The following is a 15,365-nucleotide window of genomic DNA, read 5'->3' on the forward strand; positions in this document are numbered from 1 at the left end:
AAGAAGTGTATACCTAAGGGCTCGTTTTTCCGTGTTTTTAACACAATAATAATGAGATATAACAGACAGTAATGCCAAGGAATGTACAGGGGAAGTTATTAACATTAATGGAATGTAAATAAGAAGAAAGAAAAGTGGATGAAAAAATTACCAACTGTAAGCAGGAATCGAACCTACGACCTTCGAATTACGCGTTCGATGCTCTAACCACTGAGCTATTACAGCGGCACTCCCTCCATCCACTTTTTTGGGTTTATCTGTGAATTTAGAAGTAGGAGCGACAGTCAGCGCCATCTATAAGCCAAACAACGAGTGTGAAAACACTCTTATGCGCATGTTTGGCGTCACGTAGCACGTGAACTTATTATCAGCGGGCAGCTGATTAATTGTCCCTCTTATACAACCTAAACACACCAAGTCTGCCAGTACGAGACCCTCGTTCAATGAAATAAGGGAAAGAAGTGTATACCTAAGGGCTCGTTTTTCCGTGTTTTTAACACAATAATAATGAGATATAACAGACAGTAATGCCAAGGAATGTACAGGGGAAGTTATTAACATTAATGGAATGTAAATAAGAAGAAAGAAAAGTGGATGAAAAAATTACCAACTGTAAGCAGGAATCGAACCTACGACCTTCGAATTACGCGTTCGATGCTCTAACCACTGAGCTATTACAGCGGCACTCCCTCCATCCACTTTTTTGGGTTTATCTGTGAATTTAGAAGTAGGAGCGACAGTCAGCGCCATCTATAAGCCAAACAACGAGTGTGAAAACACTCTTATGCGCATGTTTGGCGTCACGTAGCACGTGAACTTATTATCAGCGGGCAGCTGATTAATTGTCCCTCTTATACAACCTAAACACACCAAGTCTGCCAGTACGAGACCCTCGTTCAATGAAATAAGGGAAAGAAGTGTATACCTAAGGGCTCGTTTTTCCGTGTTTTTAACACAATAATAATGAGATATAACAGACAGTAATGCCAAGGAATGTACAGGGGAAGTTATTAACATTAATGGAATGTAAATAAGAAGAAAGAAAAGTGGATGAAAAAATTACCAACTGTAAGCAGGAATCGAACCTACGACCTTCGAATTACGCGTTCGATGCTCTAACCACTGAGCTATTACAGCGGCACTCCCTCCATCCACTTTTTTGGGTTTATCTGTGAATTTAGAAGTAGGAGCGACAGTCAGCGCCATCTATAAGCCAAACAACGAGTGTGAAAACACTCTTATGCGCATGTTTGGCGTCACGTAGCACGTGAACTTATTATCAGCGGGCAGCTGATTAATTGTCCCTCTTATACAACCTAAACACACCAAGTCTGCCAGTACGAGACCCTCGTTCAATGAAATAAGGGAAAGAAGTGTATACCTAAGGGCTCGTTTTTCCGTGTTTTTAACACAATAATAATGAGATATAACAGACAGTAATGCCAAGGAATGTACAGGGGAAGTTATTAACATTAATGGAATGTAAATAAGAAGAAAGAAAAGTGGATGAAAAAATTACCAACTGTAAGCAGGAATCGAACCTACGACCTTCGAATTACGCGTTCGATGCTCTAACCACTGAGCTATTACAGCGGCACTCCCTCCATCCACTTTTTTGGGTTTATCTGTGAATTTAGAAGTAGGAGCGACAGTCAGCGCCATCTATAAGCCAAACAACGAGTGTGAAAACACTCTTATGCGCATGTTTGGCGTCACGTAGCACGTGAACTTATTATCAGCGGGCAGCTGATTAATTGTCCCTCTTATACAACCTAAACACACCAAGTCTGCCAGTACGAGACCCTCGTTCAATGAAATAAGGGAAAGAAGTGTATACCTAAGGGCTCGTTTTTCCGTGTTTTTAACACAATAATAATGAGATATAACAGACAGTAATGCCAAGGAATGTACAGGGGAAGTTATTAACATTAATGGAATGTAAATAAGAAGAAAGAAAAGTGGATGAAAAAATTACCAACTGTAAGCAGGAATCGAACCTACGACCTTCGAATTACGCGTTCGATGCTCTAACCACTGAGCTATTACAGCGGCACTCCCTCCATCCACTTTTTTGGGTTTATCTGTGAATTTAGAAGTAGGAGCGACAGTCAGCGCCATCTATAAGCCAAACAACGAGTGTGAAAACACTCTTATGCGCATGTTTGGCGTCACGTAGCACGTGAACTTATTATCAGCGGGCAGCTGATTAATTGTCCCTCTTATACAACCTAAACACACCAAGTCTGCCAGTACGAGACCCTCGTTCAATGAAATAAGGGAAAGAAGTGTATACCTAAGGGCTCGTTTTTCCGTGTTTTTAACACAATAATAATGAGATATAACAGACAGTAATGCCAAGGAATGTACAGGGGAAGTTATTAACATTAATGGAATGTAAATAAGAAGAAAGAAAAGTGGATGAAAAAATTACCAACTGTAAGCAGGAATCGAACCTACGACCTTCGAATTACGCGTTCGATGCTCTAACCACTGAGCTATTACAGCGGCACTCCCTCCATCCACTTTTTTGGGTTTATCTGTGAATTTAGAAGTAGGAGCGACAGTCAGCGCCATCTATAAGCCAAACAACGAGTGTGAAAACACTCTTATGCGCATGTTTGGCGTCACGTAGCACGTGAACTTATTATCAGCGGGCAGCTGATTAATTGTCCCTCTTATACAACCTAAACACACCAAGTCTGCCAGTACGAGACCCTCGTTCAATGAAATAAGGGAAAGAAGTGTATACCTAAGGGCTCGTTTTTCCGTGTTTTTAACACAATAATAATGAGATATAACAGACAGTAATGCCAAGGAATGTACAGGGGAAGTTATTAACATTAATGGAATGTAAATAAGAAGAAAGAAAAGTGGATGAAAAAATTACCAACTGTAAGCAGGAATCGAACCTACGACCTTCGAATTACGCGTTCGATGCTCTAACCACTGAGCTATTACAGCGGCACTCCCTCCATCCACTTTTTTGGGTTTATCTGTGAATTTAGAAGTAGGAGCGACAGTCAGCGCCATCTATAAGCCAAACAACGAGTGTGAAAACACTCTTATGCGCATGTTTGGCGTCACGTAGCACGTGAACTTATTATCAGCGGGCAGCTGATTAATTGTCCCTCTTATACAACCTAAACACACCAAGTCTGCCAGTACGAGACCCTCGTTCAATGAAATAAGGGAAAGAAGTGTATACCTAAGGGCTCGTTTTTCCGTGTTTTTAACACAATAATAATGAGATATAACAGACAGTAATGCCAAGGAATGTACAGGGGAAGTTATTAACATTAATGGAATGTAAATAAGAAGAAAGAAAAGTGGATGAAAAAATTACCAACTGTAAGCAGGAATCGAACCTACGACCTTCGAATTACGCGTTCGATGCTCTAACCACTGAGCTATTACAGCGGCACTCCCTCCATCCACTTTTTTGGGTTTATCTGTGAATTTAGAAGTAGGAGCGACAGTCAGCGCCATCTATAAGCCAAACAACGAGTGTGAAAACACTCTTATGCGCATGTTTGGCGTCACGTAGCACGTGAACTTATTATCAGCGGGCAGCTGATTAATTGTCCCTCTTATACAACCTAAACACACCAAGTCTGCCAGTACGAGACCCTCGTTCAATGAAATAAGGGAAAGAAGTGTATACCTAAGGGCTCGTTTTTCCGTGTTTTTAACACAATAATAATGAGATATAACAGACAGTAATGCCAAGGAATGTACAGGGGAAGTTATTAACATTAATGGAATGTAAATAAGAAGAAAGAAAAGTGGATGAAAAAATTACCAACTGTAAGCAGGAATCGAACCTACGACCTTCGAATTACGCGTTCGATGCTCTAACCACTGAGCTATTACAGCGGCACTCCCTCCATCCACTTTTTTGGGTTTATCTGTGAATTTAGAAGTAGGAGCGACAGTCAGCGCCATCTATAAGCCAAACAACGAGTGTGAAAACACTCTTATGCGCATGTTTGGCGTCACGTAGCACGTGAACTTATTATCAGCGGGCAGCTGATTAATTGTCCCTCTTATACAACCTAAACACACCAAGTCTGCCAGTACGAGACCCTCGTTCAATGAAATAAGGGAAAGAAGTGTATACCTAAGGGCTCGTTTTTCCGTGTTTTTAACACAATAATAATGAGATATAACAGACAGTAATGCCAAGGAATGTACAGGGGAAGTTATTAACATTAATGGAATGTAAATAAGAAGAAAGAAAAGTGGATGAAAAAATTACCAACTGTAAGCAGGAATCGAACCTACGACCTTCGAATTACGCGTTCGATGCTCTAACCACTGAGCTATTACAGCGGCACTCCCTCCATCCACTTTTTTGGGTTTATCTGTGAATTTAGAAGTAGGAGCGACAGTCAGCGCCATCTATAAGCCAAACAACGAGTGTGAAAACACTCTTATGCGCATGTTTGGCGTCACGTAGCACGTGAACTTATTATCAGCGGGCAGCTGATTAATTGTCCCTCTTATACAACCTAAACACACCAAGTCTGCCAGTACGAGACCCTCGTTCAATGAAATAAGGGAAAGAAGTGTATACCTAAGGGCTCGTTTTTCCGTGTTTTTAACACAATAATAATGAGATATAACAGACAGTAATGCCAAGGAATGTACAGGGGAAGTTATTAACATTAATGGAATGTAAATAAGAAGAAAGAAAAGTGGATGAAAAAATTACCAACTGTAAGCAGGAATCGAACCTACGACCTTCGAATTACGCGTTCGATGCTCTAACCACTGAGCTATTACAGCGGCACTCCCTCCATCCACTTTTTTGGGTTTATCTGTGAATTTAGAAGTAGGAGCGACAGTCAGCGCCATCTATAAGCCAAACAACGAGTGTGAAAACACTCTTATGCGCATGTTTGGCGTCACGTAGCACGTGAACTTATTATCAGCGGGCAGCTGATTAATTGTCCCTCTTATACAACCTAAACACACCAAGTCTGCCAGTACGAGACCCTCGTTCAATGAAATAAGGGAAAGAAGTGTATACCTAAGGGCTCGTTTTTCCGTGTTTTTAACACAATAATAATGAGATATAACAGACAGTAATGCCAAGGAATGTACAGGGGAAGTTATTAACATTAATGGAATGTAAATAAGAAGAAAGAAAAGTGGATGAAAAAATTACCAACTGTAAGCAGGAATCGAACCTACGACCTTCGAATTACGCGTTCGATGCTCTAACCACTGAGCTATTACAGCGGCACTCCCTCCATCCACTTTTTTTCACGTGCTACGTGACGCCAAACATGCGCATAAGAGTGTTTTCACACTCGTTGTTTGGCTTATAGATGGCGCTGACTGTCGCTCCTACTTCTAAATTCACAGATAAACCCAAAAAAGTGGATGGAGGGAGTGCCGCTGTAATAGCTCAGTGGTTAGAGCATCGAACGCGTAATTCGAAGGTCGTAGGTTCGATTCCTGCTTACAGTTGGTAATTTTTTCATCCACTTTTCTTTCTTCTTATTTACATTCCATTAATGTTAATAACTTCCCCTGTACATTCCTTGGCATTACTGTCTGTTATATCTCATTATTATTGTGTTAAAAACACGGAAAAACGAGCCCTTAGGTATACACTTCTTTCCCTTATTATATATATATATATATATATATATATATATATATATATATATATATATATATATATATATATATATTTGGGGGGGGGGAATAAAAGTAAGCTTCTTAAAAAACTTATTTTTTTACGGGATATATATATATATATATATATATATAGTCACTTTTTTCTGGAATCAACAATTATACAAGTTAGCGCCTGTCCCATTTTTCTCTGGCAGTGTTTTTTCGTGGGCAAAAAACGGTACAGTATGCTATGACAAAAACTTTACGTTACTCTGTCGGGCAGTCCTTTGAAAAAACTTTAGAAATTGGCATGATCGGGCAAAATGTCACCATAGAGATGACAGCTGAAAATTTTACATAGAAATTGCAAGCAGAGAGTTGGCTCGGTACGATTGTGATAAGTTGGGATATTTGTCGGTTTTTCAGGCCGGTACAACTTTGACGAGAAGCTGAAGAAGTTGAACCTGCAAGCCCAGGCTGACGATGAGGCCATCTTTCAGGTCATTACTGAGCTGAAGGCAGATGCTTCCTCGGTGAGTGCAATAGCCACATCACCAATCACCGATACCATGAAGGCCTAGCGAAAGTTCTTCGAAGTTAATCTTTGCACAGGCCGTATTTTCTTTACCCTTGATTTATCTATACGTGAAATGGTTTCCAGCAAGCAGGATACAGCGCTGTCACTCGAAGGAAGCCAGTTGATTAAAGGCCCCTCTTCCTTGCCTTGCACATTTCTATAGTGAATGATTTATTTTATAGCTTGTATATTTATTTATTTCTAGTTGATGAACTTTTTCTCTTTGGTGTCAGTAGACAAGTGCTTGGTGTTATGAACGCAATGGGAACACTGCAAAGTGCTCCAGGCACTGAATGCCATTGGTTTGCTTTCTTCGCAGGGTCACAACGGAATCAGTAAATACACACACGTAACGGACGTCATTTACCGTGGTGAGAAGATGGTGCTCATCAATGGCCAGTGGGCCGCGATGGAGGGACGCAAGTACAGTGGCAACTTGAACATCGAGAAAATCACCCAGCAGCCAGTCCAAATGAAAAGTAAGCGTGTTTTCTCAACACGAGCACTATCCTCTCAGCGTTACGGTTATGGCACTGCAGCCATTTTGGCTGGAATTTAAGTGTCCCTTGTAGATAGCTAGGTGAAACGTTTCGTTGCCGATTCATGATCGAAAACCGGAAGAGGCCGTAATTTCAGAAGCCCTTCACTGGAACGTCCATGATAACCACATTGTGATTTTAGGATGGGATGGGAAAACCCAGCAGTCCTCATTCTTAAACTTTCAAAATCTGGCACTGTTTCTCACAATATTCTTTATTATGTGGATACTCGACGGCGTTACGCTAGTCTGTGCGAGTTAGTACCGATGCTTTAGGTGTCCATCTTTTGTGCGCATTGGCTTTCTTATTGTCTCCCCCACATTTTTTCTCGATCGTTTTTCTCTTTATTTGCATCAGTACTTCATTTTCTATTGATTTTTCTCACTTTTCTCGTCGTTACGATGCTTACTTGCTTTTACTGGCATGTAAATATCTTCTTCTTTTTTGCAATCACCTACTCCATTATCTAGAATATCACTGGATGGTTTATGAAAGCGAGCACAGCGAGACAGAAGATTTCTCTCGTATCAGTGAACAGCTTTTCCACAATACCATAATCACTCCGAGTGCTGGGAGAAGGCGCTTGGTAAGCCGCAAAAAGAAATTTTGCCTGGCGATGTTCGCGCACTGGTCTCCGTACTTCCGGAGGCATCTACCGGTGCCTATGCAGCTCGTGGCCTGCATAAGTAAATTGCCTCCTGGGGAGGGGGGGGGGAGACACTTAGCATGCCAAGTTTCAAAAAGATTCGTTCAGGCATCGTGGCGGAAGTGCGAATAGAATAGTTTAAAATGAACGTCTGCAGGGTTTGGTTCAAAAGTTGAAAATGAATCGGAACGTTAGGAAGCACTAGTAACACCGAAAGTTGGGCGAGTTGGTGATTGTTCATGATTACAAATAAGCAGCGCACGACGTTTTACACAAAGAGAGACGATAGGGACACCGCTGCAGCGGTGTCCCTATCGTCTCTCTTTGTGTAAAACGTCGTGCGCTGCTTATTTGTAATCATGAGGAAGCACTAGAATCATTGTGCACTGGCGCACGAAGGTGTTTGTCACGTGTTATTTCATGTATTTACCGGGCATTAGTAATTAGCAGAAAAACACTACCTAACAGACAAAAAGTGCAAAATCACCTAATCAGACGTTTTGCAAGCCAATCTATAACATTCTCATTGAATTTTTTATCTATCATCATTTCTTGAAAAGTTAGTTAATAAACATATCTAATTAAACAATGTTTGAGAACACAAAAAATAGTCTAAACTCCAGGCAACGGTGAGCAACATGCATTTGGTCGCGACGTGATTACGTGTTCCGGCTTATTTTCAGACTAAAGTTACATGGAACACCCTGTATATGGGTTCTTCTATGCCAAGTGCCCCAGACGTTGCGCTCGACCGCCACATATTCTGCCAATAAAATTTACATCATTCAAGCATACCCCATGGGGTATCACAGGCAAACATTCTTGCTCGAAAAAGTTTACCAATACCGTGGTGCCTCTTCAAGGTTCGCTTGCTTTCGCCAAAGTGTGACATATAGAAAAATGTATAAAAATATTAATAGTTTACAGAAATTCAAAACAGTGCGTAAGCTACTAAAAAGGTTTTTTTTTATTCTACTCAAGCATTCAGAAATTTTCGTGTTTACCTAGCAGTAAACACGAAAATCTTCAAACTTCATTTTTTCCTATGCTAGCTGATACTCTTTCTAAGCAATGTTAATATTATTGTGACTTGCAGGAACGCTTACTTTTGGTCAAAATTGTTTAGGGGCGGTATCAACTTCAAATATTCCCGGAAAATTTTTGGAAATTGCAGAATTATGCGATTTGTCCCATATTTGAACGCATTTTTTGTACTGATGCCGTCCAATGAAAAATACTCGCAATGAAGCGTTTGATGGAGCACTTCATGGTTAAGAAATCTAATAAGTCTAATCAAATATTTCTGTTGTTTTAAGAAAAAAATAATTTTTCCAATTGGCCTTCAGAACGCTTCCTGCGTTCCTTTGTAGCCCAATTCACCGCAAAGCACGAGGTTTCCTTTTTGATTAACTCTCATCACAGGCAGCGACAAGGTGCGAAATGTAAGCGTCTTGTGGGTGGTCGAAAGTCTTGTTACTTTGATGTGAAGGCCACGAGCACTGAGTTCGCTTTATGATGTGAGCTTGCTTGGTGTACCTATTGCGAAGTATGGAATCTTTACAGCAGCTTGCAGTATTGTTGGCACATTGTGTTACAGGACTATCTGCACTACTAATACACAGAGACTGAGACAAATAAAGCACACTTTCTCTTACGTACTCTGGTTGTGCAGACAGCCCTGTAACAACAAAATGTGCCAACAATACTGCAAGCTGAGCTTCCGTACTTCCCTTGGGCACGCTAAGCGAGCTCCCATCATAAAGCGAACTTAATACTCGTGGCTTTGTTATCAAAGCAATAAGACTTTCGACAGCTCACAAGCCGCGCACACACATCTAGCACCTTGTCACTGCTTGTGATGAGCGTTAGCCGAATATATATATATATATATATATATATATATATATATATATATATATATATATATATATATATATATATATATATATATATATTTATATATATATATTTATATATATATATATATATATATATATATATATATTTATATATATATATATATATATATATATATATATATATATATATATATATATATATATATATATATATATATATATATATATATATATATATAATATAGTTACGTTTGAAAGAGACTGGTAGACGTTGAAAGGGGCCGTTTATTAGGTCATGAGGGGCAGCTCAGCAGCGGCCGACTGGTTAAAGATCCTCCTGATCCTCTTCTTCCTCTCTCGCTCTGGGCCACAAGTGCGTTCGCCGTATACGCTTCTTTGTCTTCGTGCATGTACGCAACATTCCCCTCCGCGCAGACGAAGGCCGCCGGACGAGTCAGTCGAGTTGTCGTGGCGTGTACAGTTTCAGGCGGGCAACATGAACCACTTGAGTTTTGGCTTCTCGTCGACCACTCACCGTGAGACGAGCTATTACATAGTTGACCTCTGTAAGTCTGTCGACAATGACAAAAGGTCCATCGTAAGTGGCCAAAAACTTTTGGCATGACCCGCAATTGCGCATCGCAGACCACAACCACACCAGATCACCACGGCGATAAATCACTGGACAATGGTGAATGTTATATAGCGTGCCTTCGCTTTGTCTTGCGATGCCAATGTGCGTAGCTGAGCTATGCGACGCCCCTCTTCGGCGAGGCAGAGAGTCTCGGCGACAGTGACGTTGTAGTGGTCACAGAAAGGCAATATTGTGTCGCTTGTGTGCCGGGGCGAACGTGCGTAAAGCAAAAAGAAAGGGTTATAGCCTGTAATCTCATGCTTCGCGGTGTTAAATGCGTAAGTAATGAACGGGAGTACGTCATCCCAGTTCTTGTGGTCGCATGAGACATACATAGACAACATGTTGATAATGGTGCGGTTGGTACGCTCCGTCAGCCCATTAGCTTGGGGGTGGTATGGTGTCGAGTGACGCAGGCGGGATTCACATAAATGGAGCAGCTCCTCCACGACATGCGCTGTGAATTGTCGTCCACGATCACTGATAATCAGGCGAGGTGGGCATGTCGGAGGATGACGTACTGTAACAAAAACGACGAGACTTCACTGGCAGTTGCGGAGGGGACGGCCGCCGTCTCGCAGTAGCGTGTGTGGCAGTCGACGCAAACAAATATCCATCGGTTGTTCTTAGCCGATTTTGGGAAGGGGCCCAGAAAGTCAATGCCTACTTGTTCGAAAGGTGTGCTTGGAGTAGGCATCGGCTGTAGAAGACCAGCTGGACCAGTTGATGGACGTTTGTGACACTGACATTGCATGCAGCTTGCCACATAACTCTCAACAGACTTCTGCATACCAGGCAAATAAAAGCGCTCTTTAGTCCAGTGAAGCGTTCGCGCCAAACCTCAATGTCCAGATGTAGGGTCGTCGTGCATGACACTCATAATAACTGTTCGCAGGCTCTCCGGGACCACTAGAAGGAAACGCGCGCCACTGCTTGAGAGGTTCCTTTTGAACAACAGTCCATCACGCATACTGAAACGGCGTGCACTAGTGGAAGCGGATGCATCGGCGAATAGTGGTGCTAGTTTAGCGTCCTTCCGCTTTTCTGCTCTGAAACTGGGATAGTCCGGGAACGTAGGCGACACAGAGCTATAAGCTGGTCAAGGTCGTCGGATCCACTGTCTGTTGTGCTAAGTGGCATACGTGAAAGACAGTCCGCGTCAGCATGTCGACGACCACTCTTGCAAGCGACGGTAAAACTGTATTCTTGTAGCCGGAGTGCCCAGCGCGCAAGGCGGCCACAAGGGTCACGAAGGTTGGCAAGCCAACAAAACGAGTGGTGGTCGGTTACGACTGTGAATGGGCGTCCGTACAGGTAAGACCTAAACCACTAAATTGCAAATAATACCGCCAGGCATTCTTGTTCCGCAACAGTGTAGTTTTGTTCCGGCCTGCTTAGGAAGCGACTTGCGTATGCGATGACGTGTTCGCAGTCGCCGTAACGTTGTACTAGGACGGCTCCAATACCTATGCCGCTAGCCTCCGTACGAAGCTCTGTCGGAGCAGAACGACTGAAGTGCTGAAGGACGGGTCGTGACATCAGCAAAAACTTCAATTGACGGAATGAAGAATCGAACTCCAGAGGAATGGTCCTATCGTAAGAGGCATGTGAGAGGGTACGCAACGTCGGCAAACTTCGGAATAAAGCAGCGGAAGTACAATTAAGGCTCCAGGAAACTACGAAGCTGATGACGGAACGCGGCGCATTGAACGCCTCAACTGCTGCTCTCTTCTGGGGGTCAGGGCGGATGCCATCCTTGTCAACGAGATGCCCGAGCACAAGTGTCTGGCGGTCTCCGAAGTGGCATTTCTTCGGGTTTAAAATTAGACCAGCGTTTCGGATGCAGTTCAAAACAGTGTCCAGACGAGAGTTGTGTTCACTGAACGTGCGGCCAAAGATGACGACGTCGTCGAGGTAGCACGTGCAGTTGTTCCACTTCAAGCCACGCAGAATGGTGTGCATAAACCTCTCGAACGTTGCCGGTGCATTGCACAGTCCAAATGGCATCACGTTGAATTCAAAGAGCCCATCAGGGGTTACAAAGGCAGTCTTTTTTTTGTCCTCTGGGTGCATCGGAATTTGCCAATAACCGGATCGTAAGTCTACGGAGCAAAAATAAGAGGCCGAATGTCAGCAGTCTATTGCGACCTCTATACGGGGCAGTGGGTATACGTCCTTTTTAGTCACGGCATGCAGTCGGCGATAGTCGATGCAAAATCTCCAAGATCCATCTTTCTTCTTAACAAGGTATACCGGTGCTGCCCACGGACTGGCTGACTCTTGTACCACTGCCTTTTGCATCGTTTCCTGCACTTGGTCGTTGATAATTTGTCTTTCTGACGGGGAAACACGATATGGTTTTTGGCGAATTGGACTTGCCACGCCAGTGTTGATGGTATGGCGCGTTCGAGACAGGGGAATAGGGATTACTTTGCCCTTCAGCGCAAACTCAAATACCGAAACGTGCTTCAACAGCACATTTATTAAAGTTTGGCGTTCGCTTGAGCTAAGCGACTTATTTATTGTTGCCATAAGCGCCCCGTCCAAATTGTGACAACCAGTTCCGTCACGTTCTTCCGGCACGTCTGTGAGCTCGACCACTGATAAGGTCGCGTGTTCTTTGCTGACCGAAGCTAATTTCAAACCATTGGGTAGTGTCACGGGCTCAGAGGAACAGTCAACCGTCCATAGGCCAGTTCGTCCGCCATCAGTCGACACCACACAATTTAGAACCAAAACATTCTTCTTTACGCAGTTTCTGTGCATCGGTTCTACGCTCGCATCGAAGCTGTCAGAATCCGCGCCGCGACAAACAACAGGAACACGTACGGTAGACAACGCAGGTATGAACGTATCGCCACAGACACACAGCGTAGTTTGGTCATTCGCTGGAGTTTCCAAAAGTTCTGAAGGCATCTGGCCACTCACAAAGACTTTCCCCGTGCGACAGTCTACAGTGGCACCACATTCTCGCAAGAAGTCCATGCCCAGAATGACATCATGTGTCCACCGAGGAATAATCGCAAACTCTGTCATTATCATAATGCCTCCCAAAAATACCTCAGCACTACACACACCAATAGGGCGCAATGGCTCTCCACTCACTCCACAGAACGTCGAAGTTTCATCCCAGGTAAAAACAACTTTCCGCCCTAACACGTGTTTAAAGGAAGCGCTCATCACGGAAATCGTTGCACCTGTGTCCACCAAGGCCATCAAAGACACATGATCCACCAAAACACGCACTTTGTTTTTAAACATACACACAGGAGGTATTTCTCTCAGTAGCAGGTTTCCAGAGACCTCACCCCCATTGGCCGCGCTGGCTAGTTTTCCGGTGGCGAAGAGGGCGCTTTGCGACGTAGCGGTGAAGGAGAACGATGAGCACGTGGTCACGGTGGGGGCGTTAAACTCCTGTCAGATGCCGGGGAGTGGTTGCGGAAGTTGCTGGGTCAATAGTTGTCATCAGGTGGTATGTGGGCCGGCCGCCAGACACCATTTCGAAGGGTCGTGAAAAGTCGGATGGTTGGTGATACCGAGGAGTCACCCGACGGTTGCAAAATCGCGATATATGGCCTGGCACACCGGAGGAATAGCACACCGGCCGAGGTCGAAACGTCGGTCGCTCGTCGATGAATAGAGCATCATCATTTGCTCTTGTGTGACGGATGTACTGGTTGGGTGCGTCGTACCGAGACGTCAGGTGTCGAGGAGGCATGCGCTGAGAGCGTCGGTCATACCGCGACGTGGGAAATCTGGTTGTCATCCTCGACTGTGGGGCTGGGCTGTACTCCACGGTGGCCGCGCTCATCGTCGGTTGCCATGGGGTCAAAGGAGGCACATCCATAGCCTCACCTGGCAGACACAACTCGCGATGGTCAGCTGTCGAACACGACATTTCTCGGGGGGTACAGTTCCTCACGAACAATCTGTTGAATGGTAGAAAAAAGGTCAAGGCCAGGATTCGTGTCCACACTGGCAACAGTTGTAACGTTAGCCAGCCGACCAAACGTGGGTGCAATTCGACGCATCTTGAGCGTTTCAAACGTTCGGCAATGCTGAATGACGTTGGACACAGAACTGAGTCTTTCTTTTCCAATTAGAAAATTATACACGTCGTCAGCAATCCCTTTGAGCAGATGCCCAACTATGTCCTCTTCCGACATGGTAGGACAGACCACCTTGCGCAGCCTTAACACTGGTTCTATGTAAGTGGTGCATGTCTCACCTGGTAGCTGTACCCGTTGCGACAGTGTTTGCTCAGCCCGCTTCTTTCTAGCAACCGAGTCGCCGAAACACGCCCTGAGCTCTTCAACAAAAAGATCCCACGTCGTGAGTGCGTCCTCGTGGTTCTCGTATCATACCAGTGCGGTGTCGGTCAGGGAGAACACTACGTTGGCTAGCATAGCGGCTGCATCCCAACCGTTGGACTTGTCCACGCGTTTGGACTTGGTGAACCAAACGTCGACATCTTCTGCGGCTTTTCCTCCGAAGGGCGGTGGAACTCGGTAGTACGGAAGCGGGCCAGATGGTGCCGTCCTGGAAACGCCTGCTTCTTCTGGCATGTCGAAGTCACTCACGGCAGATGGTAGGAGACCAGCAAGTCGACGGCATCGTCGAAGCTGTGGCAGTGATCGTTCTGTAGTTGAAGCGCTTACCCACAGCTCCTCCACCACTCTGTTACGTTTGAAAGAGACTGGTAGACGTTGAAAGGGGCCGTTTATTATGTCGTGAGCATGTACGCAACAATATATATATATATATATATATATATATATATATATGAAAGTAGATGCGCTTTCACATAACAACTGTTTATTGTGCCGACGTTTCGACGGGAACCCCGTCTTTTTCTAGGCATAATACAATTTGGCCTGAAATAGGCAAATAGTATTATGCCTTGAAAAAGACGGGGTTCCCGTCGAAACGTCGGCACAATAAACAGTTGTTTTCTGAAAGCGCATCTACTTTCATATTTATAACCTTGCCGCAACCGAAGTTATTCTTCTGCATATAAGCCTTATATATATATATATATATATATATATATATATATATATATATAGACGTTGCGAGGAAGGAAGCGCACTGGCTCCGTAGTATAAACGGAAGCGAAAAAGCACGACTAACGAGGAAACACTTTTATTAATCACATACGTTTCGGCTGGTGGCCCAGCCTTTATCAGTATATATATATATATATATATATATATATATATATATATATATATATATATATATATATATATATATATATATATATATATAATGTGTGTGTGTGTGTTAGTGTTAACGTGCCGCGCCAGCAACCAGAGCGCGCGGCACGGTGGTTTGATCAATGATCTTTTTTTAAAGACGACATTCTTTCTCGGGACACTCGAACGCGAGAATTTCGGTCTGTGTTTCTATCTGTCTGTAACATGACTCAACCACTGGGCCAACGTTTGTGCACTCGCTGAACGCCCAAACGTCTTGAACTGGTGAC

General features: G+C 43.7%; 1 protein-coding gene across 1 annotated transcript in view; it reads left to right on the top strand.

Annotated features, from left to right (window-relative positions):
- Positions 1 to 15,365, top strand: part of LOC119181110 (uncharacterized) — a 165,457-nt gene that overhangs the window by 101,144 nt on the left and 48,948 nt on the right. Inside the window, exons 18-19 of the mRNA XM_037432291.2 lie at positions 6,052 to 6,158; positions 6,522 to 6,681. Of these exons, the coding sequence (XP_037288188.2) occupies positions 6,052 to 6,158; positions 6,522 to 6,681 (267 nt within the window). The remainder of the gene's footprint in view (positions 1 to 6,051; positions 6,159 to 6,521; positions 6,682 to 15,365) is intronic.

The sequence above is a fragment of the Rhipicephalus microplus genome, unplaced genomic scaffold (assembly GCF_043290135.1).
Source record: "Rhipicephalus microplus isolate Deutch F79 unplaced genomic scaffold, USDA_Rmic scaffold_14, whole genome shotgun sequence".
Classification (NCBI taxonomy): domain Eukaryota; kingdom Metazoa; phylum Arthropoda; class Arachnida; order Ixodida; family Ixodidae; genus Rhipicephalus; species Rhipicephalus microplus.